We start from the raw sequence: 25,379 nt of genomic DNA on the forward strand, positions 1-25,379 counted from the left end.
TGCAAATAGGAGTTTTTTTTTTTTTTTTTTTTTTCCCTCCCTCCCTCTCTCTGCTTTATTTAACCCTCCTCTTTCACTGTGTAAGAGCTGGGCTAATTTTCCATCTCTTCTGGGCTTTGCTTGGCTGTACTGTACGTCGCAATGTGGAGGTTAAAGCTCCAAGTATTTTCCCCTCCGCTGATCCTTTTCTCTCTCTCCCTCTCCTCTCCCTCTCTTTTTCCTTGGTTAAAGAAATTGATTTCTTTGACTGAGCGATGAATCGGGCTTTGCTAGTTTGTATGCTGTGAGAACGAAACCTTTTACTTGTGATTCGCCCCCCCCTTCCCCCCCCAGCATCAGTGCACCACGCTGCCTACAGAACAAGCTGCTACTTCTCTGGCTTTCTCTTTAGCACGAATGTATTTTTAGTGGCTTTAGGTATCTCCACCACGTGAAATAGGGCAGCTGATGTCCCTCCAAGCCCCTTGCAATCTGAAATGGAGACGTGGGGGGGGCTGCTGTGGGGACAGAGGTACAAAGGCTGCCTCGTCCCTGCGAGCCTCTCCCTGCTGAGGAGGAAGAGGGGATGTGCAGTAAAATGCCGTCTCTGGGACAGGTGCCAGCTCCTAGACAAAAGAAGTAAAATAGGCGGTAAAGAGGGAGAGGGGGAAATTAATAGCCAACAAAACTAGGAGTCGCAGATCTCTGAGAGGCAGCCCTGGCAAGAGTGGTGGTGCCTAGCCGGCCTTTTTTTTCGGAATATTTCTGTAGCCGTCGGTTGAAAGGGGAGAGTTGCGGCATACTTTTATTCTCGTTTGCTCTGCAGACATTTGAAAGCGTGAAGGGAGAGTGGAGGGTGCCTTTTTTTTTTTTTTTTCCCCACTCCTTTCCTCCTTCCTCTCTGCTGAATTATTCATAGTGTCAGCGGTGAAGCCAGGACTATTAGCATGCATCAGACATGCTGTTTGTCTGTTTGCTAACATTCTTCATTCAAGACTTGTTAACTACCAGACAAGCTTAACACGCTTCTCTCTTTCCCCTCCCTCTCTCCCTCCCTCCCTTTCTCCCTCCTCTCTCCCTTCCCTTCCCCTCCATGCCACCCCTCGCAGCCTCCCATTGTTGTCGCGGGGAGCTGGCAGCAGGGGCACTTGTGGCAGGGGCAGCGTGCGGAGGAGCCGCCGAGGTAAGGACCGCCTGCCCTTCCTCGCAGGCCTGCGTGTGCCCGGGGGGAGCCGCCGGCTCGCCTCCTGCCTGCCTGCCTGCCATCCCTTCCCTGCGAGGTGAAGCTGGGGCCGGCCCTGGGCTGCCCCCTGCCCGAGCCCCGCGGGGCGGCAGCCGCAAGTTTGGGAAAGTCGGCGTGCACCGCGCTGCCCCTCGCCTCCAGCCGCCTGCCGGAGGGACGCGGGGCTCGACACCCCCGGGGCTCCGTGCCCCCGGTGGGTTTGGGATTTATTTATTTATTTATTTATTTATTTATTTATTTATTTATTTTTACGGTGGGGGTTATTCGCCCTCCCTGCCAAGCCGGCCCCTCCCTTCGCTCGGCTGTCGAAAGCCGGCGAAGCTTCGTTTTCTGCGCAGACAAAGGTCGATCACAGCTTTTATTTCTGAATGCAAATGTTCTAGGACTTGTGCCAGTCGCGCCTTCATTGATTGCAATGTAGCTTCGTGCTTCAATGGCAATTCTCTCCCCCCTCTCTTTTTTTTTTTCTGTTTTTTTTTTTTTTTTTATTATTATTATTATTATTGTTATTGTTATTATTATTATTATTATTTTAGAAGGAAGCTCAAGGAAAGATACAAAGTTGGGCGGTGCAAGTTTTTTTTACATCTATTTTATATTTCAGCGTGCTTGCAGCGTTGTTAAACATCAGTGTGCAGAGCAGTTACAACGCAGCTGGTAACACGGCCGTGGGTTTTTTTGCCACTCGTACGCCTGTGCACCAATGTACACGCTCGCCCTTCTTCACTAATATTCCTGAGGTAACTATGTGATGATCTTCAGTTACTGTAGCTCATTGCAATTGCCTTTCCTGACTGTCTTAGCAATGTGAATTTGGACGTGAAGATTTCCAGGGTTCGTATTTAAATTCTTGTAGTACCTGGAATTGTTCAGGATGAGTTTATAATTACCATTTTTATCATCTGTTTTTAAAATACTGTTTTGGATAGCCTTTAAGGTCCGTAAATGTCATAAGTGTATTTTCTCCTTTATCTCCTGTGTGCGCACACGGGCACATGCTCACGCTCACTCCCACTCTCCCTTGCTCTTCGGGTGTTAACGAAGGAATTTATTTAAGTATATTGCTTTAATATTTGAGTAATGCCATTTATAGAGGAAAGTAGCATACGGTTATAGATGCTCTGAGTTAGGTACAATCTGGCAGAGGGTTGCACATTTAAGATTTATAACTACTCTGACATTGGCAGACCTGTAATACTTACGCTGTATGCTTTATTTAGACAACTGCATGTGCAAATTAAAGTAGCTAGAAAAAAATATATTTTAAAGACCCTCTATGAGAAATCTAGTCCTTTCATATGTATTTGTAAAACAGAATGCTTTCCTCTACACTGAAAAATCTGGACGCTTATGTAAAATATTTGAATCTTTTCTTTTCATTTTATTTATATCCACAAATTTAAGTAAACTAGAAAATACGTAGTGGCCTGTACAGAAATAGTTTTAAATTTAGGCCACTGACAGTATTGTATCAAAACTGTCTCTATTGGCATTGCATTTGAGCTGTTTTATGGCAACATAAACCAAAAAACAACTCATAACTTTAAGCAGTAAAGTAGTATTTATTGGCTGATTGAGCTCAAAGTAAGTAGAGAGTGTTTTGGTGAACTGTGCAGATTAAGAAAGAAATTTAGGAACGTACGGCTTGGTGATAGCTCAGCTAAAATAAATTTATTCAAAATACCTTTTAGAGGCCTGTAGTAGCTCCACAGGACAATGCAAATTGAGTATTAGTCAAGGTTTTTAACTTGTACTTATTATAAAATCAGAAACTCCTAAACACTCTTCACTGAGAAATTTCAGAGTGTACAATGATATTGCCCCTAGTGATGCTGTGTATCTAAAGAGGATTTTTTTTCTTAGGTTGTAACACTTACTGGTGTTGTTTTGTTGCTGAGTGGTAGCACTTCAAGGAATATAAAATAGCTTCTGATGTATTAGTTCATTATTTTGTGGTGGCTTGCCAGAAATGGTCACTGTGAAAATAAAAGAAGAACTGACTTATTACTGGGTTGTTTCACTTTGAGGATTTCTTTAAGCATGCTAAATATGGACATAGCAGTGCATAAAGAACACGTGTATGTTAATTAAAGAAGAGGGATTAAAATCTGTTTATTAGTTTGGGGGATTCTGTTTTTTGAATTTAGAATTATTTTAGTATAGAACATGAAATATATCTGCTGATAGAAATGTTCAGCCCCTCAGATGAATGCCTTCAGGAATTATGCATGTGTGATAAAGCATTTACATTTTGAAAGTGTTTTGTGTTGAACTGCCATGTGTTTTTGTAAGGAAAAAAAAAGTTTCGTGTATGGAATGAAAAATTAAAACCATAGGCAATAGTTCCCAAATGTGAAGAATTTTTATAGGCAATTAGGATGAATTTTAGCATATTTTCTGTTAATAATATAGTGAAAAATGGTGAAAATAATCTAAGATGCACTGTTACAGGAGGAAGCTGGTTTTGCTCCAAACTCTGTCTCTTCCCTCCCACCCCCAATGGACTTTTAGCCTCCAAAAGGGTGTTTAAGGTGTTGATGGTAAATGAGCATTATATTCTTAAGCTCTCTTGACTAAAAGGATGGCTTTTCCCAGATGATACTAACGCAGGCGAAGCAGGGAACACAGGAGAGAGGTGCATATCTTCTAGGCCTGTGAGTAAGACAAAGTGCTCTACAGAGAGCACAGTTATGTGAAAGGGAGAGAGCAGCTTTCAGTAGACTGAGCACAATCCACAAGGTTTTACACAAGTTGATAGATTGCAATGGGTTGGTTACTCCCAGGGATACTAAATTGGATGTGGGACATCCTTATTCGAGCTAAAATTTCTGAAATGAATTAGAATTTTGCCTGGGTGAAGACTGCAAGGTTAAGGGAGATTTTATTGTGGGCAGATGGGAGGGAGAAAAGAGGAGGTGGAGTGAAGAAAGGGAATGGAACAGGAGTTCCCGCTTTCAAATGTAGGTGCAGCCCTGAGTTGTTGTCTTCATTGAATATAGGAGGTAACATGAGGCTGGATCATATTTTGTACAAATGTGTTGGTATGGCACTACCTTCTCCTGGTGTGTGCCAAGTATTCCTAAACATTTAGCAGCAGCAAAAGAGAAATAAAAGGAGAAGTGGAAGAAATGCCTTGTTTCATCCAGATTTCTTCTGATTTTGTGTGTGTGTGTAATTCACATCCACAAAGTGTTTCAGTAGCTCCCTTGCAGACAACCTGGCTTCACTGCATTTAGCCCTGGTTCCACTTGAGGCATATTCCTGCAGAGTAAAAACCTCGGCAGGGTCCTCCACCCCATGCAGCAGTGCTCAGGGTCTCCTGTGCACACGGGTGCTCCAGGCACAGCCAGGCCTGTGATCACGACACCTTCCCTCAAGAAAATGGAAATGCTCTCTAATTAGACATTTTTCCTGCTAACTGCATCAGTCACTCTCAGCTTGAAACAGGTGCAGGTAATCAGCACTCCCTCCTTCTTCCCCTGCAATGGTTGTTATTATGGGGGTCTAATATATATAACAAAGCAATACTGTGATACGGTTTTAATTTTGGTTTATAGAGCCTGTACCAGGCCGAAAACAAAATAAATTTAGAAATATGATTGTATGTCATTGTCAAAATAAGACATGTTGTAGAACATGTTTCATCATAGCTATGTATGTGTTCGTATCGTGTGCATAGTCACACAATGCATTTCATTTTTGCAAAGATAGGTATTCGTTTATTCAGTATGTGTGCAGCTAGCTAGACTTAGGATTGCAGCCAGAAGACAAAAAGTTGAAATCACTGTAGCCAGCACAATAGATGCTCATGGGGTGAGTGATCCCAGTAGATGTAAAATGGCGGGGTAGATTTTTTCAAGTGTACACGCACTTGAGTCCTAAATTTATACTACCGTAAACCATACTGACTGTGTAAATCTGTACTTGTTTGTGCGTTTAACCCTGTGCCTGGGTGAATTTGGTTTAGCTTGATGGATTTGGGATCAATCCATCTGGGATATTCACTAACATACATGTAGTATGTGCGTTTTGGGGGGATCCCTAGTAAATCTGGCCTGTAACTTACCACTAGCAAGCGAACCAGTTTCTTATTTTCCTAAGAATGCTGCAGAAATATGTCCACAGCTATCACTGCATTCATATGGAATATTTTAAATCTCCTAGTGATACCAATGCTATCAGGTTTTCATGAAAATTTGCCGTATGATCTCTAAAATTGAACATAGTTCTGTTTATGATGCCTCAATTCCTAGGTGTATGTGCAGGAATAAAACACCCAGAATTGGGCCCTTGGCAGCCTGGATTTTAAAAATACATACCATCAAATGTAAGCTCTCATCATTCTGAGTTGTCCTTTGTAAGAACAGTCTCTTTTTTTTTTTTTTCACAGAAGATTAGTGTTAGCAGTTGTTTAGTGGTTGCACGCTCTTCCCTCTTGCATGCATTTGAAATTTGCTCTGCCGTACCTCTGGAAACAAAGGGTCTGATCCAAAGGCCTCTGAAGGCAACGGGGTTTTTTCCTTCGACTTCAAACGGGATTTGGATTAAGCCTATATACATAATAGTTAGCAATAATGATCTGACTGCTGCAGTGGTTTTCTGGGTCTTTCATAAAACTTTTCAAAACTTTTATAAAAATTGTCCAGGAACAATACTCCGAGATACATGTCAAAGCACGGATGATTTTTTTAATTAAAAAAAAAAAAAAAAGGGAGGGGGAGTGGGGCAGCAGGCAGGGAGAGCCTCCAAAGAGCTGCTTCTCACTGATGCACCAAATGAGAGTTGTATGAATGAAAGAAGAATATTGACTTCATGTTAGGTGTGTAGTTATATTACCTTTTGCACTATTTAAGGCAGTGTTTTTAAAGGGGTGTGTAGGTTTAAGGTGGCAATGTACTAATTTATTTTGATATCTGTAAGTTTAAATTTACCTCTGCTGTTGTGTCCTCTTACCTGCCAAGGAAAATGTTTAGCTCTTGTCTAGTTTCTCTGGAGTTTTAAAGTGATTTGCCCTTCTCAAACTTGTTAAAGCAAAAATAGAAAATTAAATTGCTTCAGATGCTCATTAAAGATTTCGCAAAGGGGAAGGAAGAGGAGCTAAGAAAAAAATGAATTTGTTATTATAAAAACCAATATACCTTTGTGAAATATTAATTAAATCATATTCTATAGTCCTTGGTTGATTGTGTCTGAATTGCTCACTGATATTTTGCTGATGTATACTCAGCATTTTGCTTATGTGTTCAGATACCTGCATGCAGATAAGTTTACAATGGCATTCAGTCAGCTCCTGAAATTCTTTTGTCAACATAAGTGGACATTTCCAAAAGGAGAACACATCTTCAATTTTAATAATAAGAGGTCACGCGCTTTTATAAATACAGACAAATATTTTTAGAATGCCAAACTAGAACAAAAAAATGCATTATTTAAAAGCGGCCTTGTTTTCTTTATTTTTCTTTATTTTATTTCTCTTTGTCTTAGGTAATTTCCAAAAAGGACCCAGTTTATCTAGAGACTAGAAAACCAGAAGCATCAAGTCTGTATATTAATGCCAAATGAGGGTGTGTGTGTGTGTGTGTAACATGGAGTAGCTTAGAGAAAGATATGGTAGTATTTTTGTGATTTACAGTCATGATAAAGGACAAGATACTTCACACCTAAGTTAAATTCATCAGAGAGAAATGTCTTTTTTTTTTTTTTTTTTTTTTTTTTTTGCATAGGAGATACACTTAATACCGATATTTTTGGTACAAGTTATTTTTTCTAAAATATTGCTCACAGTAACTAGTATTACAAAATTGCAATAGAAGGGATAGAAGGGACTTTGGCTGGAAGATAAAAACATAGAAATATTCATTTATGTCTTCATCTGTAAGATGTGATAAAGTCACAAATATTTACAGTGTAAGGGCAGTTACTTTTTTCAGTTCAGGAAAAGCACAAAACTTTGGCATAAGTTTTTAAATGCGTTCTCAGTCTTTTCAGGGTTGGTCTTGATTGTTGTTGGAATTCAATATGCAGAAGGGTAGAAAAGCTATTTGATTATATTCAAGAGATTTTGTTCTGTTTTGTTCTGTTCACTGTATTTATTTTGCTACTCTTACACAAACAACTGTAGAGTATTTGCTTTTACATTTCTACATCCAAAAAGCATTATTTTGAAAAAAAAAAAAAAAAAGTACTCTTTGATATGTCATGTTGTTTTTTTAATATTTATTTTTCTATCTGGTGGCAGGGTTTTTGTTGGTGTGTTGTTGTTTTTTTTTTTCCTCATGATTATTTTTCTTACCTTTGGCAGATGAGATTTATTGTCTTATTTGTCTATAGGAAACAAAATAGTCTGTTCAGTTTTGAGTCAGTGGAAAGTCTCCCACAGATATCAGTTTTGGACTTTACTCTTACACCAAAGTAACACTAATTTAAAAACCTGATACAGGAAGCCTGAACTTGAATGACTCTTAAAGTATGTTTAAAGAATGCTAAATTCTGCATGACCTTGTAGACTTATGTGGTTAGCTTTTTTCCTTCTTTCTTTGTCTAGTTTAAACTGAGGAGTGTCAAAGTCTTGCTTTCCTATTTTAAGGGACACAAAATTGGTAATGTCCCTCCTCCAATGTGCATTTATAAATTTCAGGATGCATGGGAAGGAATTGATCATGTTATCTCCAAATGGATGGAAACTGTAAGAAACCCAAGGGGCATACACACAGAAATTCTGCTGCAAGGGTTCATCATAGGTTTTGTTTTTATTTTTAATGCAGTGTGAAATACTGTGTTTCTCTGTTGCTTGGATGTAGGAACAAATCATTTACATTTTAAAATCTACTTCTATTAGTAACCTTTTTATTAAAATAGTTTTCCAATTCAGTCTGTTATGAAGATACTTACCAGTTTTTTAATGGAAGGTTATACATTCTGTAATTATTATAGAAGGAGGAATTAACACAATCACATGGAAATTTTGTTTCTTAACTGGAGATTTACATTGATGGATTGAAGGTTTAAGGTGCAGATTTACATTTAAATTACATATTACATGACATTTACATTTTAAATGATACTAAAACAATTATTTCTACTGTCTCCTTGGTGCCTTCTGAATGTATTTGTAAAATTACTTCATTTAAAATATAACTTGCTCTACAATTTATGTCTGTTTAACCTATGAGACTGGTGTGTTTTTGTATGGATGCTCTCTTACTTGGTGTAAATCAAACTGAAGTTGAACATATAATATTAAGGTGTACACATTTAAGATGTTATTTAGTAGTTATCTAGAGTGGTGATTACTTTATTTTCTGTAACACAAAGTGCTCTCAGGGGGTCATATTTAACAGGATAAAAGCAGTAGCCATTAAGTGCTTGCGTTTCTTGCCCCAAAGCGCTTACAGGAGTCAAAACTTAGTGCAGCTGAAGGCAACCAGATAAGGAATAGCACTTGACTGCAGATACAGCCAAAAGAGAAAGAGGTGATCTAGGATTTTTCCTGAGTACAGAAAAAGGCCTGATGTGGGGAAGAAATGCAAATTAAAAGGTGGTTGTGCCTGTCACTAAGAGCAAACCAATTGAGTGACCACAGAAGGCATCTGAGCTACTTTGTCTCATCAAAGGATTTTTTTTATTATTTTTTTAAAGTCAGCTTTAACTTCGTGAAGATACTTTCAGGCATATAGAAGATAATATATGTACAGGCATGTATTTGCTGGTGGTGAATATTTCATCAGTCTCTGCCATTGCAGCCCACACCTCACAATCAATTTTAGCAAGTTAGAAGGGACTTGGTATGCACATAATTCTCTTCCCCAAATAGATTTATTTATGCTTTTGGTTGGATATGGCTGCCTTGCAACTATATAAGGTTATGGGTTGGACACAGAAGCACTACAATTCCATTATTGTCAAAATAATTGCTATAATCCTTTTAGCTTTTGAAACCTGCTAAGCTGAATATATTAAAGAGCACGTACCTCTGTGGTGGTGCACCAAAATTCACATGGAGAAGGAGGTGAGATAGTGAGTATCAAATCCCTGAATTTTTTAACTTTGGTTGTCATATCTCTTCTTCTTGAGGTGCTATCTAACCCAAAATACAGATTAATTAAGGGTTCAGGAAAAAGCACCAGCAAGCTTTCCTGAAGATCAGTCTGAAAATGTGTGAAAATTCAGGCCTAACTGTGCAGGTAGTGGAGGAACAAATAGAAAGTCTCGCAATTCAATTAGCATTGAGAGATCAAGCTGGAAAATTACTTTGGCAGTGCACTTGCAGAGTTTGTTTCAGCTCTGTATGCATATTTTTGAAAAATGTTCATAATGAAGTTTTATCCAGGTGATCAATGGCTACATCTTACATTGCTTTTTAGTGACTATTACTTCTAATAGCAGTTAAAAAAAAAAAAAAAAAAAGTAAAGCCATTCTTTGCAGTTTGAATTTCAACTTTTTGCAGATGATTAGTTCAAGGCCAACATAGTGTTGAAGTCCTACTCAAGACAACTTCAGATAGTTCACAGTACATAACATAAAGAACAAATAAAGCTGTGCACTATTTCTGGAGAAGCCGCTGGGAGAAAGCACAAAGAACAATTTTTGTTGTGCCATTGATTTCAATTGGGTTAATTTTGTTTATGATCAACAACTTAAACTTTTATGTTTACAATCAGCAGAAGCTGCAGTGCCCGGAGTTTCTCTATTTACTCTTCTGTATATTGTTTATTTTGTAAAATATATTTCTTAAATATGTTGTGGTCTAGAAACTAGGCCACAATTAAATATTAATATATGTGAGTTGTAGTGCCCTTGTCTGGAAGAATGGGTGAGAATGGGTAAGAAGTTGGGAGATGCTTTTACACTGTCTTGGGTCCAACAGTGAGAGCTTCTTCAAGCTTCCTCTGGCTGAGCACATCCAGGGCTGGAGTTAGTTGGAGATAACTCTGACGTTGAGCACAAGATTTCTTCTGTGACAATTGGCTGAGGTCTGAATATACCAAGTATGACATAAGCGTGGAGAATACCAGATTGAGAAGGGTTCAGTTGTGCCCTGTTTTTGAAAGGCAGTGCTTACAGAATTGGAGGGGTTAAATACTGCTTTGCATGAGGCTGCATCTCTAGTCTAGGTCTGCGCTGCAGCTGCTGTTCGAGTCCTTTGAATGGAGACTCCCTCAGAGCTTCAGGAGGAGACTCCTCTGCCTCCCAAAATTCAGTAGTCTTCTTTACCAAAGTGGAAGGTTATGTGCCGCACTTACTTGTCACGGCGTTTTTCTCATCACCACTGTCTTGTATGTTAGTTGCTCTGTTTTTTGCATTCGTAAGTAGTAGGGAAGGTTGTAACATGCACAGAAATCTGCATAGAAATACCCCAAATCCAAGCCTCAATCTGATCAGAACAGCTTGTAGGAAGATGCTGTGAAATGGCCTGGTGCTTCCAGTTTAGGATTCTGCTGTACAAGTAATTGAAATCTAGTACATCTTAAGATTGTATGGAGAAATTAATTAGGTCATTTCGTTGGTGGTGGTGGTCTTGTTTAAGTCAAAACACAACAGAAAAATAACCTTACAGACTGCTAATAAATAAATAAATAAATAAATAAATCATGGAAGTGAAAACTTACAAGTTTTAACATTTTATGTGCTCCCTACAGAACAGCAAACTGGGAAGAAACTTTTAAAAATAATAACATATATTTTAAATCTTCTTCTGTTCTTCTCTAATAATTTCATTATTTTTATCCTACAGTGTAGTTTAGGATTTATTTATTTTTACTGCAACCTCTGCTCTGTTGGTACTGTGAGTGTTTAGTTTACAGAAGACATAAGTGTCCTTAGCTTCTGCAGTACTGGCGTTGTGTAGCAAATGACTCTCAGCTCAAGTGAGCAGGCTTTCTCAATCACTGTTGAAATTTTCATTCTCATCAAGGCACTGCTACACCTGGGAGTGCCCTGGACACACACGATGCACAGTGTTGGGAACCAGATGGCAACTGGATGGAGTGCAGGGAGCCGTGCTGGTTCTGCCTCGTGGACAGCTTCAAGCCAGCTAAAGCTGTGCTGCTTCAGTCGCTGCAGAAGGCCAACTCTGTTTTAATCAGTACTGTAAAAATTGATATTTTCCTCTATATTTCTAATAGATGTGTCTGAGACAATCACATACTGCAGATGTATATGCATAGGGCCTACTTCTGCACCCACTGGTAGTCTGGTGGAGATCTTCAGCAGAATTATCACATTTGCCAGACTGTAGAGCTTGTTTGTCCTCTCCCTCTCCTACTGCTGCTTCCCCTCTTCTTCCATCTGCAGCTGGTAAGGAGGGTATAAAGAACAGTCTCCTGTATTTTGACTTTTGGCTCAAAGCACTTATAGCTGGAGTTTTCTGAAATGTTCCCTAGTAATCCTTTGCAAGTGCTCCAGTTTGTTTGTGCTTGTTCACATGAAATTTTTAAACTTTTTTTTCCACCACCCTTTCTTTCTTTCTTTCTTTACTCTTTATGTCAATTCACATATCCAATCTTCCCAAAATTACTGGTAGGCAAGGCTATTATGGCTGCTGTAATTGTTTTGGGGTCATGCATCTTTTCTGTAGTCAGTGCCTGCCTTTGCCTGATGCTCAGATCAGAAAGGAAGACAAAATTAGAAGTTCCCCTTTCCTTCAGGTAGGCAAATGGTATGCTTAAAATGATGAGCGAGTTTCAACACGGTGAAGCAAAGACCTGGGAACTCACTGTATCACAGGCCATCTGATGTACTTTTTGAGAAACAGAGATGTTGATTGCTCCAGAAGCTTATTGTCAGTTAATGAGTTCTGCAAGTACATTAGAAATCTTAGCTGGGGAGAAAATCAACAGTAAAAGAGAGTTTCAATCTGTGGTCTCTGTATGTCATTTACTTACTTTGATGTGATTCTTCTCAAAGGTGACAACTTTTCTATCAGTATTTCATTGAAGCATAACATTCAATATTAATTTAGTGCTGGGAAGGATTTTGTTTTTGTAAGAAGCTTTTCCAATACCTCCCCAAACTCTTCACAGCTACTTTCTTTGTATCTGATTTAAAAATATAAGAATTTTTACAGGATACATTTCAATTCTACCTCACAATCAGTAAAAGGGTTCCTCGTTAGCATGGGATGCACACAATACAAAATGTGTTTAACTAGAAGTCAACTTTCATTTTGAGTATATATTTTGTGAAAAATTGCTATTATTTTTTAGTCTTACAATGATATACTGCTGCAGATAATGTGGTGACTTACAAGGACTTTGCAAGGAGTAGCACCATGAGGAGTTTTGTCTGTTATGGCATTAAACCTCTCTCCAGAGATATCTGGGCACTGAAGATACTAAACAGTAAAGACATTATTTTTTTTGGAAAGAGAGACATGGGGAAAAAAAATCAAGGTGGCTTGGTGAAATGTTTTTCTGTGATTTAAGAGTTCATATTTCATTTTGTCTAGCAATCAGGATGTGTTTTTTCTTTTTATGAAATAAAAAATTATCTTTTTGGCTTCAAGTTTGGAAAAACAGAAGCCCTACATTTACATATTCCACAGAGTAGAATATTTTCCCCAGTGTTTAATTTTTGTATTTGAAAATCATAATTTATATTTAAATTTTGATGTTGAAATCAATTGCTTCTGTAAACTTTTCTGTAGAAAGGATAAAAATATATTATTGTGTTCAGAGACATAAAGTAAAAGACATGACTCCGTGGCTTCTTGTGGTGAAAGAAAAAGTACAATAGCCTCTGTAACTGCAGCATCAGACCCTGAGTAGTTGTTTCTACAGTAACATTTCATTAGCGCAAACTTTGACGGAGCTATACTTTTTAGCAGGCTTCTGTTGTGTCAGAAGGTGAGAGAGGCTTCCATAAATAACCTTGATTGATTATATTGTCACTAGTGATTTTTTTGGAGTTACTACAGAAGTCAGTATGCTTTTTTTTTTTTTTTTTTTTTTTCCTACGTCTTAAATAGCATGCAATGCTGTACCATTTACTATACCTTTATTTAATTTGTCTCTTCTGTGACAGGCTCTTCTGAAGAGTTCAAGCTTTAGATTAAAATGTATTTCTCAGGCAGAAAGAAACTGCAGTAAAAGTAGTTGTACTACTAGTTCATCCTATGATTAATAGCAAGACTTGCTTAGAAGTTAGTCTTTGATTTCCTCTGTTTAATTGTAGCCCTAAGTGAAATGGTTTTTTGATTTATAGAAAATGCAAAATTGGGTACAGAAAGTTTTAAATTACAGTAACAGTAAAAAATTTCCCACAATAATCATCCCATATTGTTTCAATTCAAAAGAGCTAAGGCTCGATTTGTGTGGGAAAGAACCCATAGCAGCCAAGTTCCACATTTGAAACTGAGGAGAGGGGAGGATCAATTACCCTCTTTTGAGGGTATAAAAATACACGTGATCTTCACAGTGTAATACTTTTATCATATATTCCCTCTCTGGAAGGGTGCTTGCCAATTAATTGAGGTAGAATAGCTGTTTTCTTACACAGAGGCTGTGTAAAAGTAAGTAGAAAAAGTTCTGTTAGAACATAGTAAAACAATGGGGGGGGGGGGGAGGAAGCAGGAGCTTTAGGAAAAGTGAGGTCTTCTAATCATGATTGAAAACTAATAGCTACTTTGGGGTAATATTTACGTTGTACAGAACGGTTTAGTATACTATAAAGCTTTAATGACAGTAGCTTTAATAACAGTAGTTTAATTCCTAAAGTACTTTTTGGAAGTTCTGCATGGCTGATCTTGCTTTTGCTTCACCATGTTTATGTTGACTTTTTCTTTCATTAGACCACAATCACTATGCATGTTTACAGCACTAATCCTAGATGTTGAAATTCTGGATAGTTAAAAGATATTCAGTATCATTGAAGTGCTTTTGGGTGAAATGACTTAACTTTAACAGGGTGAGACCAAATTCTGCTCTGTTTACAGGGGTAAATCCTGAACAACACTATTCCAACCCATGGAAGTTTACATCTGAGTTCCTAAGAAATTAGTTTTTTTTTTTCTTTCTTTTTTTTTTGGTACCAAAATACATTTTGAAATAATTTGAAAAATAATCATGCAGTTGTTACTCTCTTGGCCAACTTGATGATTTTTAAAATCCTGCTTCACAGTCTCTCTCACATACAACTTTTATTTGGAACATACTGAGTTTACAGTTTGCTGTTAAAAATGCTGCTTCTATTGTATTTGATTTGGCATGGCCAAAATTTAAAATTTAAACATAGTGTAGTGTTGATCTGTTCATAAGGTTTTAAAATTGTACTGTACTTCTTGGATAATTTATTGTAGTAGCATTTTAAAGTCAGGTAAGCTCTGCTTTTGTGCTATAGTCTGACAGTTTAATCAAGATACAAATTTAGAAACAAATCAGCACTGTCTTTTATATAGTGCCTCTAAATCCATGGTAATTGGTACCAGACCTTGGTAAAAGAAAAGGATTGCCCTTTCATGCTACCAATACCAGTGGGTGTTGCTCCACAGCTGCATCATATAAGATGAGAAGATGCAAGAAAAATTAAAGGATCCCCACATGCATTTTTGTGTAATATACCTTTTCCAGAGTACAAGGTTGGTGGAAAATTCCCTTGAATTCAGTTTGTTCCTGCAGTAAATAGAGCCATATGTTCTGCACACTTCAACTCTTACCTTTTGATAGCACTGGATAATTTTAAGTCAGCTTTCTTGACTTTGTATTTTGAAACATTTAAAAACTAAGAAGCCTGTTCTTAATAAAATCAGAATAGGGAGGGTTGCTAAAAAGTGCTGCTGGTGCATTTGGATTATACTGCTGTAAAGTAGCTAATTTAGGACTCTCTAGGAAGGCCTATTTTGGCTAGTTTTGTTATGTCAGAATGCACATTGCAATGTGAGCTACGGTGCCATTTACATTCCTGCTCTCTATGCCTCGAGTATTCATACTCGGAGCATATACAAGCTATATGAGGCTGTACGCTCTGGCAGCACAGATGGAGTATTCTGTCATTAGGACTGTTTGTTGCTGGTTGGAACACACAGCATATTTCTACCGTGGCATCAACAGTTTCTAAGAACTGAGGTCAAAATAAACAGGTTGCATTGGATACAGGAACAATCTGGGAAACAACTTAAAATTGCTGCTTAGACATAATCATATTCCTAGATACATGGGTATAAAGGCATTTTTATAGCAAGGCTTTGTCTTAATTTATGCTGTTGTATACAGATTAGAATCAATTTGTATGAGTACAGTTAGGAAGTTTTGTGTGGATGTTGGTATATGCATGCAGCATTGGCCATATTTTAAATAAATGAGCAGTAATTTCTCCTAGCAAACGTGTAATATTTTAGTAAAGTGAAAGTGATGTCATAGCACACATTTTAAAAAAATCCATGTTTTAGCTGGGCTTTGGTCTCCTCTGCAAACGCGGATGTCAGTAATTGCACCAGTGCACACAGTCCCTTTGATGTCGATAGGATTCTTTACAGGAGCTGACAGACAAGCTCTGGCAAACCTTGAAGTGGTTTAAGTTGTTCCTGCCCCAGACTCCCTACTCCACCCTTTCGCTAGGGATTAGTGCTTCCTCAGCAGAATTTGCAGAAGGGAGTATGAGCCCACACCTTAGCTGCCTCATTGCAAAACCCACAGGTTCAGCTCAAACTGCAAAATTCATGGCTTTATGCTGCTGGAGCATGCATCGGTCTGCGCTTGCTGATTCAGTGTGGAGAGCCATAATCTCCAGCAGCTAGGAGGAGCATACCACTGTGAAAAGTGACTTAGATTTGTGACAGCAAGATCCACCACAGCACAAATGTCAGTGTCCCTTCTATCACGTGCAAGTATTTACAAGATCAATCCATACAGAGACTCAAATACTAGGTGAAATTTTGTCCCCAGAGGGATGAACAGTGTTTTAGCCAAGGATATCAGTGAAACCATAGTTTCATTTTCAGTGTTTAAAAAGCCAACACATTTTTATGTAACAGGACAAACACTTGTGATGATTTTGGCTTGAATAGGGACTCAAACAGTTTTGCCTTCTGTCAGAATCAGCAACAGTCACTTACAATGATTTATTCATATTTGCCTAGTCACCATTCATTTATATTCAACGTAACTCTCTGTTACCTGTTTATTGAAATGCAAAAACATACATGCATGTCAGACTGCTTGAAGTTAGAAGCTGTTACTTTTTGGTGCCAGGGTTAAATGTGACTAAAGTTTCAGTAGTTAAAATTGAAAACAAAATGGTTATTTTTTTTCCTTTTCAGAAACGAAATGTTATTAATCTTTATGGCATGCATAGTAACAAATAGTTAATAGGGATGTATTTTGTGGCAGAAGTGAAGAGAGTTGTCAAGAGCTTTAAGAAAATTTATAGGATTAAACTAGAAAGATGTATTTAGTTATTTAAAAGAAAAAGTAAAAAAAGAAAGTCTCCCCAAATTCTCCATTAGTACCAGTTTACTGCCATTGCCATTCTTACCCCTTTTGTTAAGGGTTCAGTGTTCTATGTTACAACCAGTATAATAATATCATCTTTCTTACCTTCCTCCACAGTAACAGGGAGAGAGCTCGTACGGAAAACTTCATGAGCTGATCTTTTTGTCTTGGCCATGTTTTCTTTGTTTGTGTTTCTCTGCTCCATGTATCCTTTTCCCCCATGCACACTGTGTACGCAACAATGTTTTTTGCACCCTTTACAGTGACAAGTATTGTACATCATTCCTCATCCCAATCCACCAGCTCTGCTGCTCACAGGTAGCTCCTTGGTCTCAGAATCCTCACTGACTGTGAATGCAGCTGGGATCACAGCCTCCCTCCAACTTTTTTGAATCTGGATCTCGGAGCCCAACACAGATGGTCTGTACCTTATACATAATAAAGAGTTTTTCTTCTGAGGCAGGCTTCCATAAATGTAAGAAGCAGACACTCTGTCTAGCTTAGACTTGTGTTTCTGTATTTTTTTTTTTCTAAGTGAGCCTTGGGAGACTTGTTTGGGACTTCTTAATAGTTTATGGAGCTTGCTTCTACCTTGGTGCCAAAGGTAGAAACCTGTTTTGTCCACTTGATTTTTTTCTTAGGGAAAAATATACACATTAGCAAAATGAATCTGGGACACAGATAGACAAAGAAAAAGAAACAAAACAAAAGCACTCCAGGAACTGATGAAAATCATTTGTGTTAGGAAGGTGTCTTCTCATAAAAGTACAGCAGGTTTAAGCTTACTGTGTTTAGAAATACTTTGGAGTGGCCTGCTTGGATTTTGTATTTTGTAGTACGAGTTGGGTATTCTGACTTTTTTTTTTTTTTTGAGTTCCACTCTGCACTATGTTTAGACTTAAATAATAAGCTATAAATCAAGATCTACCCAGATCTTTAGGTAAGAACCAAACCAGAGCATTTTCGAATGTCAGGTGGTTGCAGCTCAACAGTCTTTGTTCCCAGCTTGTTTGTATATTGTCATATTTGCATTTTCAGTCTCTGTATTACAATAGTCATGCAAACAGGTACTTGTGTAGCGATCTATTTAATAGGTCTCGCTGTTCACGTGCTGTATTTTTCTGTTGTGTATTTTTCTGTGAAAGCTGCCTGCCTGCCTGCAAAGCAGTGTGCTCTGGGAGCTGAAAATGTAGAATGCGGGCAGGAAAAAATAATGGTAATACATTTAAACCAGTAGTTTTAGCAGCTGATTTGACTTCCACAGGAAATGCTTGTATGGGGTAGTATTCCTTGAAAAGATAGGGAAAAATGACCAGAATTAAGTTGAATTGTGATGAGGCAAAAAATTTTACAGGTATTTTGTTCCTTCTCTGTTTTGCATCTTGATGCTGTAGGATTACTCGTTAGATAGTAACAATTACAGTTCAGAATCAACTCATGGATTTCAGAGCATTTGCTGAAAAAATTTGAGATTCGAGTGCCTGAAAGAATAGTTCTAGCAGAAAAAATGCAGCGGTGTCAGATAAGACTCTCATTTGGAGTGTCAGTGCAGGAGCTCTAAGGAGTGAATAGAGGGATTGAAATCTCCTCAGTAGAGGTTAACTCCAGAAAAGATGCCAGGTAGGCAGTGGTAATGAGCAACACAAAAATGACAGGATCCTTCAGGCATGGAGGGACCTCAGGTGGGCTCTAGTTGAGCAAGCTAAGGAGTGACAGGAGGCCTATTGGGGCATTGCTGGGCCTCTCACATGCAGGTCCATGTGATTGTTGTAGCCAAGAAAGGGTTGGTGGCTGCAAGATGAAGATGCTGTTCTCGCCCTGCGTGCCTAAGCTATATGGGTATTTTTGCTGACCATCTGCTGGCAGCACTAACAGGAGCTGGCACTATTGCCTGGCCTCGTCTTGGTCTTCATATTAGGTTTCTGGGTTAACAATGTAGCTTTACTGATTTCAGGTCAGTATCCTGGATTCAAAAATCACGACATACAGCATTTAAACTAAGACGTTAACATTTCTTTAATTTGCTGGGTGGTTTTTGAGTGGCTGAGATGCACGGTTTAAGCATGTATCCATAACAGTGAGGGTTAGAGATATATTTAGCCTTAAAAATTGCCATGTTTTGTAATTGCATAACTGCAGGAGACAGGTCTTTAAGAACAATACCAAGTACCACGAAATTTATTTCATTATAAAATTAAGCAACACTTATGAGATCAAGTGTCTGATGCTTTTCTGTTTAGTTGAAACTTTTGTAACGCAAATATTCATCTAACGAGGATTTTTTCAAATCGTGAACTATGTCTAAAGTTCTAAAATGGTAGCTGCTGTTATGTGCTCATCTTCTTGGCACGGTAGTTAAGGTATACAGTAATACTTAGGGACACAAATTTGGAAATATGAATTGAAATTAGTCACCCTGCCACTATATAAATTGCATGCCAAGAATAGCAGCATCTAGTTTCTATAGAAAAGTATGGTTCTATAGAAAGTTACATGTTTCTGTATTATGTGTAGGTACCATTAATTTTAATATTTTATATTTTAAACATATAATTTAAATATAAGAATGCATTTAATTTTATCAAATATATGTGGATCCCTCAGTTGTCCACATGCATCTGTGTGAGCAGTGTGACAGGAATTCCTTTCTCTGCAAGGTTTGAATCATCTGAAATGATGAATTTCCACAAACACACTGCAGATGGGGACGAGTCTTCCACGGCACGTCAGGCTTGGCCCTTCTCTGGCAAACTGCAGAATGGATTTTGGATTTTTACCTAGATAGCAGCCTCGTGGAGGAGGCCGTTCTCTTGTTAAAAAGCACGATCATTCTTCAGCTGTTAATTAGTCTTATCTGGAGCTAGATTCAAGCCTGTGATGATGATTCCATCCTGAACGCTGCATCCTCAGAATATTTCCAGTCTGAATTTACAGACTGCACAGTTACCGAGCGAGGTACTGGCACTGTCTGAAACACAGCCACTCTCCGTGCTGGAAAACAGCCCTATAAGAAATAATCCATGGCATGTCCGAGAAATGGTTGTATTACTTCTATGCTGGACAATTCATCAGATCAGATTGACTCGGTTATTTCTCAGACTACGTGACTTGTAAGTCAAAAAGCAGGTGTCTATCCTTTTCATGTCGATGAAGTGCGTGGGGCGTACAGTTCAAAACAATTCTGCTGTCCTACTTTAAAATGCAGATAACTTCTTTTCTTTTACAGTTTGCCTCACTGTATAGAGAGCAGTCTGAAATATATGTGCACACTGATTGATCTGTTGCATTTTCTTCAGTGGTTTAGGGCAGCCTTCTGACAAAGGCTGTCATTCTGTGCAGTGCGATCACAAAGCTAATGGATTAAGACAGAGAAATATCTGGCAGTGTGGTGATAAAAAGGACACAAAAAGAATAAAATCTTTGTACAGGAAGCTGTGTGAGAATTTCTGCCCTTGCACAGTTCAAATGTGTGCACTGGAGAACATCTTGTGCTTCCCTGCCTACACTCCAATTTTTAAAAATGGGTGTTTCTGTAAAACTTTCATTCTTAGATTTGCACTTTTGTACTTGCCTCTTAATATATTTGAGACATAAATGCAGTGCACAAGTATCCTTTTTATGGATAACACAAAAGCAGGAAGAGGAAAACCATTATAGACGTTTGCTGATTCAGTTGATACATATTTCCATGTTTATGCATGGTGAAATTTTATTTTATTTTTTCAGTGCCTGGATGTAGCTCCCCTGTCTGTGTGAAATCTACAGCAGCAGAACTACAGTTCCGAACTGAAAAAGCTCTTCCTCATCAGAATCATCTTTCAACATGCAGGAAGAAAGTATCTCAAGAGAAGTTTCCTATTGCATCATCTGCAGGACTCCCAGAAAATTATTGTGCAACTTGGGGTAAGATTATAAACAAAACAAAACAACTTAGTTGCAAAGTAGAAGCTGATATGAAGTGTGAAGGTATAATTTAGGGCAGAGAAGAAGATACTGTTTGTAGATGGACCTTTGTACTGAAATGTCTTTCAGAGCAATTCCATGTAAGAAAATTTTCATGTGGTGTTTCTTCATATGATGAAAGCAGAAGTAACAATAAATCCAAGTTTATTACCAGGATTACATATATATATATTTGAAAAAGTGTTTTATTTGCTATTCAAAAATGAAAATATACATTTGTGTTTTCTCTATTTTTATGGTATATTTCAAAGTACAGAAATACTGAACTACAAAATACAACTTTTAGTGGAAGCATGGAGAGCATGAATCTCTAAATAATGCTGTAAATTTTGGCTTGCTTAGCTCCTGAGAAATAGCTGAAATTTTTGCATTTCATGCAGTTAACATCAGTCTCATTCTTAGTGCTTTTGTTTTGTGTTCAGTGATAATATCCATTATCTTACATTTGGTGAATTAAATTATCATAGAATCCTATGATAATTCTTCTGGTTTATTTGCTTATTGCGATATCAGTTTGAGGTGTCATCAGGATACCTTCTATGTGACTGCAGTATGTCACATGCAAAATATTTTCCAAAGGATAGTACTGCAGGCATTTACATTCATGGTAGTATAACAAATAATGGAATGATCACTTTATAACTTTAGGAGTTTGGCTAGGGCATACAAACAATTTATTTTTCATTTGTTTTTAGTCAGACAAGCTTATAATTAAGACAGTAGTGGGCATACACATTCCTGCAGCCTTTGCATCTCATCTTTCTTGCTGACATCAAAGGGAATATTTGTGGTAGAAAACATTGCAGTTGGTAATAAGTGTTTGTGGGAGAATCAATAGTGTGAGGATCCTTTCTTGTAATCTGATTATCCTCTACCCCCTATCATCCGTATGCCTGCAATGAAGGAAAAGCATGCTTGCATTTTTGTTATTATTCCGAATGCTGTTGATAAAAATGATAGCTGTACACCAGTACTACATTCTGGGCACTCCCCAGACCACCAGAGATATTAAGGAAAATGTGCTTATATAAAAACACATTATATTAAAAGACTTATATAACCATTACACAGTGTCTGATTTTTTAGAAAAGTGTGGTGTGAATTTCTCTTTTGCTTATGAATTTGTTGCACTGATTGTTGCCTGTATGGTCCAACTATAGATTAAATCAAGAACAGAATAAAACTGGAGGTGAACAGGAATCTTGATGCACTTTGTTTAGTACAGGGGATATAGGTAGGTGAATACATATGTGTGCATGCTTATGTGTGTATAAATATATAATGGTTTAGATTCACTGTGTCTGAGGACAAAACCCTATATGTAACAGGCCTTGTACCGTAATGGGTTGTGCATCTTTTGCGTCAGTACTGACACAGAGGTTGGTAGATTGTCCTGGATCGTCACTGGTGTGCGAGAAAGAAGGTTGCTAGCAATGCCGTTTCTCTAAGGGCCATTTCAGTCTGATTCGATTCTACCACTGCTTGGCCCTAAACAGCATGTGTTTGTTGGCTGTGAGGATCATGTGTCTCTGCAAAACCTAGGGATGATTTTTGTGGCTTGGATCTATACTTGAAAGGCACTGTGGGGTTGAGTTTCAAGGCTTGGAAATATTTGGACAGATTAGTGACTTCTGTTGATGAAATGTTATAGACAGAGAAATCATCAAACTGATATCCTGAATTACGTGCCAATGATGTTAAACAGCTGAGATTTGTGTCCACCTATATTTTACACTGAATTTAATATATAAATAGCTCACCATAAGAGTATGATTATAAAAAAAAAAAAAAAAAAAAAAAAAAAAAACCAGGAAAAACAGTCCAATTAAGAGGTTCATTGTTCTTATTAAAAAATAGGTATTACCAACACCTGTGGTGTATATAAGTCTAGTAATATATGCATCTCTTCAGAAATAAACCTCAGAATAAATTGGAGTATCAGAGACTAGACTGCAGTCTTTTAAAACTTGATCCTTATATGTTTAAAATGAAGTGATCTATTACAAGAACTCTAATGGCATGAAGTTTTGTTAGTGTCTGCAGATCAAGGTTCATTCTCTGAGGAAGAAATGTACCTAATGCTAAAAGGAAGTAAAGCCCAGTGATGCTGCCACGAATAATTAAAATAAATTTACCAGCAAACCATCTGCAATTACTACAACAGATGCTAACTTGTTGAGCAGTAGAGTAACGCTCTCTCTCTTTGTGGTTATTTTGTATCACAACTTTCTTAGTAATAATCTAGTTTCTTCCTGAAAACTAACTACTGTATCTTTGGTTAACTGTCTGACAATCAATACTCTCGTTACTTTCTCATTCTGTTGGTTCTGTTGATTATTTTTTATTTTTATTTTTTTTTGTAACATAGCTCAAGGGTCTTTTAATGCCCAATGAACTTTCTTCAGACACACCTGCTGGATACTCTCAGGGGAGGAGAAACTGTTCTCCACACTTCAGGTTTTCTGGATGGGTGCAGTTGACTCTGTCAGCAGTACTGCTGATACTGCATTGCTCCACGTAAAAATAGAAAGTGAAGTCAGTAAGTCCAGTCTTATCTCACCTGTTGCAAAGTGAGAAATGAGGCATTTTGAAAACAGATGCAAACACAGATTCAGTTTAAGTTTGTTTACTCTAATTTCTCATGTTTTTTACTGAGGGACCACAATGTTCTTAAATACTCAAACCAGGAGAAGGGAAAGGCTGACTGAAATAAATGCAGCAGTGCTCTCCAATATATAGCTACTTTTTCTGTACATTGTGCCAGTGGAAGAGGACCCTTAAGAAAAAGTGGTTGAGCTATAGTTAACTTTTAAAATAAGAGATTTATTTTGAAGATTCAAGGAACAAAAGGAGCTTGCAAGATGTAAAGTAAAAAGGTAATTAAATTCACTATATAACCAGAAGAAAAGAAGAAAGGCAGTTTGCTTTGAAGTATTTTGGTATAAGTCATATTCCTTCTTTCATTTTCCATAAACCTTATCTTTTTATAAATTATCAAACAGTACTCAGAGACTGAAAATATTATTTGAGTACTTCCAAGAATTTGTTTATATTAGTAATTAATGAGTCAGAATTATTAAACAATGATTAGCATATATGAATTCCCGTAATTGGAAACTACATATCAACCTAAAGAGGAACCTGAGGTAGATAAAAATCAAACGTTTGTATAGTTATATTTGAAGCACTAGATGTAATTTGTGTATGGAATGAGGTGAGGTAGGTGATTTTTTGCCACCTACCTCAAAAAGCAGTTGTAGATGGTTTACTAGGAACTTTATCTTTGTTCTCATTTACCAATCAGTGCCTAGCACTGACACTTAACTTCAGATAATCTGTGTCATAAGAACCACCCAGAAGCTAGCCTTTATTTTTTCCTTTACTTTCAAGCTTTGATAAGATCAAAAGTAAGCTGTCTTCAGCTGGCTTGAGAAAGAGGGACAGTTTAAATATGCCTTTAAGAAACCAGCTTTAGATGCTGGGCAGGGCTCTAACTATATTGAGGTCATTATCATTCTGCTGTCTCATTTTTGAAGATGCTAGACGGTTCCAGCCTGATGTGGCTTATGGGGGACTGCAGCAATTGAGATTGATAGGATACTAAGAGAGGGTGGTTATGTTGAAGATACTGGAGCCTTTTTGCAGGTGGTATCTGGTTTTCTTTGATTAGATCTAGATATGATTTTCAGGATATGTTTTGTGTATATTTTTAATGAATTTGTTTTGATTTTAATGGTTGAGAGCTGGTCTTGCTAAGTGAAGGCTCCAGATTGCATGACATTGCTGGAAAGTAAATTTAAGGGCATGTTATTTCTGAAGGCAGTTCCACATTTACATGGTGCACAGAGTGCTCTAAATTCATAGGTTCATGCAGCACTACTGCTCTGACTACAAATACTGATTATACATGTAGATCAAAGAATGTAAAGAAAGTGCAGTGTGTTCTTTTCCCATTTTTATGTATGGTTTAGCAGCTAGAAATGAAATTAATGCCATTTGTGGACAAGCTTCGCAAATCGGAAGTGATCTGCTAAAATGGTTGACATAATCAGAAGGTACATCTATAAATCTGATTTTTTACAACCCAGGATCAAGGAATTATCTGGCTTTTCTGCTCTTTTCTGATTTCAGTTCTCTGGAGGTGGACATTGTTGGGCAATGAAATTATGTGTCTACAAAGATCAGATTCCGTGAACTGGCCACAATAAAAAATGATTAATATTTCATTATTTTATTTATAAATAATTTTACATTTATATTAGAGTTAATTGCAACAATTTTTTCTAGGACTCTAGAATGAGGCACTGGAACTGACATAAGTTGCTCTGAGTATCCACTGGATTTAAAATTCTTGCTGTTTGGATTCTGTCATGAAATGGTTGGCATCTCAATAATCATGACAAGTGTGTATGTTGGCAAGGAACAAAAAATGGTGGTGCCTCTGAAGTTTTGCAGGAAGTATACTGCCTGGAGATGGTAAACAGTTGAGCCATTACTAATGCCATTCTGTTGGCTGTGTTGCAGCTAATTTCTAAAACAAAGAACACTGGTCACACATTCTACTTGGTAATAAGAACTACTGTATTTGTGTTTTGTTTTTTTTTTTTTTCAAGTGTCTTCTGACACTGGAGTTTTCATGTGCCCACTTCTTTTGTTGTTCTTTTAATAATAAAACAAATCTGACTACAAGCTCTCTCTGCCTTTAAACGGAAGTAGGGACTGCTTGAAAAAGCAAGACCTTCCTAAAATTTTTCCCCTCTAAAGGAAA

The 25,379-nt window shown here is 37.6% G+C and overlaps 1 protein-coding gene across 2 annotated transcripts in view; it reads left to right on the plus strand.

Annotated features, from left to right (window-relative positions):
* Nucleotides 1–25,379, plus strand: part of LOC311430427 (uncharacterized protein) — a 190,484-nt gene that overhangs the window by 163,584 nt on the left and 1,521 nt on the right. The window contains exons 1-3 of one of the 2 annotated variants that reach the window (XR_014688786.1): nucleotides 44–1,162; nucleotides 1,827–1,962; nucleotides 20,375–21,757. Coding sequence is in view for 1 of the 2 variants with exons in the window: in XM_084506977.1 (XP_084363103.1) it covers nucleotides 20,375–20,551 (177 nt within the window). In the remaining variant the exon portion in view is untranslated. Of the gene's footprint in view, nucleotides 1–43; nucleotides 1,163–1,826; nucleotides 1,963–20,374; nucleotides 21,758–25,379 lie in introns of those variants that run through there. The other variant, XM_084506977.1, reaches the window with a different exon arrangement.

This window comes from Aythya ferina (genome assembly GCF_964211825.1).
Source record: "Aythya ferina genome assembly, chromosome: 1".
NCBI classification, from domain to species: Eukaryota; Metazoa; Chordata; class Aves; order Anseriformes; family Anatidae; genus Aythya; species Aythya ferina.